Source organism: Garra rufa, chromosome 6 (genome assembly GCF_049309525.1).
Source record: "Garra rufa chromosome 6, GarRuf1.0, whole genome shotgun sequence".
Taxonomy (NCBI): Eukaryota; Metazoa; Chordata; class Actinopteri; order Cypriniformes; family Cyprinidae; genus Garra; species Garra rufa.
In genome coordinates this window covers 49,512,931-49,517,097 of record NC_133366.1, presented here as the reverse complement: position 1 = coordinate 49,517,097, position 4,167 = coordinate 49,512,931, and the positions used below count along the sequence as shown (strand labels likewise).

Sequence of the window (4,167 nt, the reverse complement as noted above, 5' to 3'; positions counted from 1 at the left end):
GATAGATAGACCTTTTAGAAAGGTCTCAAACTTTTGTTGAGGATAGATGATACTTGTGCAGAAGACAAACTTGTAGATATTACTCAGCAAAGAGATCCAATAATGTGCAGCACCCATAAACTGTAGAGCAAAAGTGGTTTTGAGTCTACTGGATGTTCCATGAACTTGATAGCTGCAGGTGGTAAAGGCCCGTCCCATTGATGATCAGCCTTCCAGGGCTGTAGAGGTGGGGAGTAGTTGGGAGATTTGCATTAAGAAGCCTGCCATCTGCCTTTTCTTTTTGCCTAGTTTGTATGATTTACATATGGTTAGTTTATGGGATTTTACTTCCCTGTACGCTCTCGTTTAACTGTCTGTCTTTCCCATAGGACTTCAGATGTGTTCAATGCCAGCCGGAGAGTTCCCACTTCAGAGTAAAGATGGAGACGAGAGCTCAAAATGGCGGCAGCGGCTCCTCTGGCTTGCTGCGAGCTTTGCGTGACACTGGCAGACCCCAGACTGGGGACTCGGAGCCTTGGGAGGGTCAGGTGCTCTCCCTGGACCAGATAAGGACCATCCGCGGCAGCAATGAGTATACGGAGGGCCCGACGGTGGCGCCCCGGCCACCGGCCTCCCAGCAGAAAACGGACTCGCAGTCTTCTAGCCCGACTTCCACCGCCTCCGTTGAGCTCTCTGAGCTTAGGAACTCTCCGAGGGCCCAACGAGCCGGACAGCAGACTCCTCAACAAGCCCCTCAGTCGCCAAGGAGCGGCGTGAGCAGGTCCACAAGTGGCACCAGCGACGGTTCACACAGCACTGCCAGGGCCAGCACAGGCAGCACCTCGTCGGAGCAAAGACCTTTGGTAAACGCAGGCGGGACGGCCGACCGGGTGGTGAGGGCGCAGCCGAAACGTTCCGAGCTGAAGCAGGACGAACTGAAGCCCTTGGCCACGACCCCAGGCCAGGCCGTCGACGGCAAGCACTCAAACCGCTGCGAGGACTGCGGCCGCTGCAAATGCGAAGGGTGCACCTGCCCTCGGACCCTGCCGTCCTGTTGGATGTGCGGCCGCAGGTGCCTTTGCTCGGCGACAACCACCATGGACTACGTCACCTGCGTCTGCTGCGTCAAGGGTCTCTTCTACCACTGCTCCAGCGACGATGAGGATGTGTGCGCGGACAAGCCCTTCTCTTGCACCCAGTCGCATTGCTGCATGCGGTGGACGGCCATAAGCGTCCTGGCACTTTTCCTGCCCTGCCTGCTTTGCTACCTCCCGGCGAAGGGCTGCGTGGCGCTGTGCCAGGCGTGCTACGACTGCACCAGTCGGCCAGGATGCCGCTGCAAGAACAAAGGAGTTGAGAAATAAACGAGGCTCGGTTCCTGGAGTAGCACTGGGAAGATAACCTTATCTGGGACTATCTCCAGAGCAGTGGAAAAATATGTGCAAATTGTTGTAGTTTTGGCACTGTAGACCAAGAGGTGACATTGGATTGGCAAAAACTGGTTTGAAGTGGTTTGTTTGTTTTTGTTTTTTGCTTTTCTCTCATCCACTTTCTCTCTCTCCATTTCACTCTATAAGGGGGATAACGTTTGTCGCAACAGCCTTCCCCCATCCTTTTCATTTTAAACTGAAGTCCAGAATGTTAGCCCTATTGACATTCAGTAATATGACTGATAAAGGTGACAGACTCTCCTAACTAACTGTTTGTGAATAGTATCTGCAAAGTATGTAAATTAGAGCTCTTTTTCTGAGAAATTTTATTTTTGTACATATAATATTTCAACTGTGAAAAGCATTGTGCCAAACCAGAGGCACCTTGACAGATCCATATATATGATGCATATATAAAACTTGTATAGTGCTGTACATTCGATTCGAATGTATACCAATCACTCTTTTGATATTTTGCCTTATAGAAGAGAAACCTTACATGAATTATCCCTACAACTATACTTGTAAATTGTACAGTGACCCTAAGAAAAACTTTATTTTCTAATTTCAACACATTGTTTAGTGTAAAAATATTTATTTGAAGTTTTATTATTTTATAAAGTAATATTTATTTTGAGAGGCATCTTTATAGGTATCACCCCAACTTTGAGAAACAAAACCTCCTCTGTTGTTGCTGCAAAAAAAAGGGTGACAAGGGTGTCAAATCTGATGCATATGTTCACTATAAAATAGAAAATATATTAACGTTTTGAAATTAAACAATGCATTTTCTGTGTTCTTTTCTGGCCTGCTGTTGACCTTGTTTTTAGCCTTTGAGCACAAAGGCCCATTTCAGAAAATCTACTGTGTTTTCAATTGCCTTTGTTTACCCGATGGATCTTCTGTCAGGGTCGCATTTCACTTTTTCGTTTATGATGACAGCGATGATGTTCGCCGAGCTTTGGTTTCGAGGTCATCTGAAAATAAAGCAATGAAAGTGATAGTGTACGTTGGCAAATCAGCAAAATAGGTGCGTTACTGAGAGATTCTATCGATGGGATCTTTTTGCACAAAGGAGATCAAGTGAAGTTTAATATAGCAACATTTGAGTATTGTCTGGTGTTGACTGTTATTTCATGAACGATCTCGCTTTAACCCATGACCATTTGGAGACACGGGCATAATCTCCACTGAAAAATTGCAGAACTGTGTTCGTTTGTGCTGTTCTGGTTGACCAAGAAAACCCAACAAATCTTTAGTCATGTCATAGTCGCACTAAATTAAGCCATCAAGTTATGATTACCAATAATTAACACCAGTTCGTGGAACTCGTCTGATAAAACCACCCAAACAAACTGATCTCAGAACAAGATGAACCCCAGTTCCTTTACAAAGAAGCCCTGATCTCGAGCCAGACCTTCAGGGGTAACTTCCAGCCTCCCCTGCCAGCAGCGGATACTGGCTGCATTTACTTCCATGGGAAACATCTGGCACTGGTTTAATCATTGAAGTATGCGAACCACTAGTTGACATCAGGAGGATCAGAGATTGTTTCTGTTGGCAAGCCGTTGTTTGCTACGCTCCCTCCAATCCTCGCTTGTGTTATGGAAACTGCCCTGTGGGAATATTAAGAGTAGATATGGTATACGCAGGATGCTTTATCAATTCGGGCTTTTGAAGAAAATGTTTGCTTCTTAGACACTGAGAGATGCTTGGATGCGCTTGTGTAAGTGATCTTTAACCTTTCTGTATTAAGAAACTTGACTGACATGAGCATAATCACTTCAACTAAATATGATTTTAAAGTTCTCAAGGTCCCAGATTTTACATTCCAAATAAAGTCACATGAAATTGCACCAAAATTCCTCAGTTTAACTGGTCTACAACAACTATGTGCAAAAATGTCAAGGTCACGACACTGATTCTACTGATTTTTTTATAGTAAATGTGTTTAAAATAACATATTTTGATCATGCAATGCATGCATGCTTCCTTTTGTAGTGACAAAGTAAAAGGCTGTGCCTTTTTCCCATTTTCTTCCCCTGTGACATGATATGCACTACTGGCATTTGCACTGTTGGTTCAGCGTGTTGGCGCATGTTTGTTATTTTGCCGAGGGTTTGAGTGACAGGCAGCCAGCTTTCACCCCTCGGTAGGGATGAGCCCCCTTCCCCGTTTATGCGGCAAAAGGTAGAAAAACAAAACCGTCCCGATCGCTCGAGTGCATCGTTTTCCGGCTTGCCTCCCACCCATTGTTTTAAGCTATGAATGGCAGGGCAGCGACGGGGGGTTGGTTTGCTCAAGAAAGCCCCGCAAAGGGTTAAAGACATTACTTTAAATGACAATGGGCCAACAGTTTACCCCCACATTCGAACCCTTGTGTATTCACCGTCTTTTCAATGGCCCTCAGTTATTTCACCGCCTCTTAAGCCTCTTCAACTACCTGCTTGGTATTCTCACAGGGCAGCCTTTGAGTGCAAGTGCGAGTGTGTGTGTGTGTGTGTGTGTGTGTGTGACAGCACGCACGCGCATGTTTCCTACTTTGCGTGCGAGTGTTTAGCAGCCGCTAAATGTGTTGTTATGGGTGCAGGCAGCACAAAAGAAGGATAGATGGGAAAAATGACACCCTTTTGAAAGGGCTGCAATTGCATGCCAAGTTCAAGAGAAATAGAGAAATATAGATTTCTCCATTGAGCAGAAAAATGGGTCAGATAAAGGCTGGGAGGGTTGACCTCAATAAACAGACAACAGACGGGAC

The 4,167-nt window shown here is 45.7% G+C and overlaps 1 protein-coding gene across 1 annotated transcript; it reads left to right on the top strand.

Moving 5' to 3' along the window:
- The first annotated feature begins 138 nt into the window (after nt 1-138).
- spry2 (sprouty RTK signaling antagonist 2) lies at nt 139-3,214 on the top strand. The gene has a single exon (XM_073842804.1). It carries the CDS (start codon nt 420-422, stop codon nt 1,341-1,343), a length of 924 nt encoding a protein of 307 aa, XP_073698905.1. The 5' UTR covers nt 139-419; the 3' UTR covers nt 1,344-3,214.
- The last annotated feature ends 953 nt before the right edge of the window (nt 3,215-4,167 follow it).

Bases quoted from the DNA above. Each gene is read 5' to 3' on its own strand.
- spry2 (XM_073842804.1), top strand. From the start codon at position 420: ATGGAGACGAGAGCTCAAAATGGCGGCAGCGGCTCCTCTGGCTTGCTG.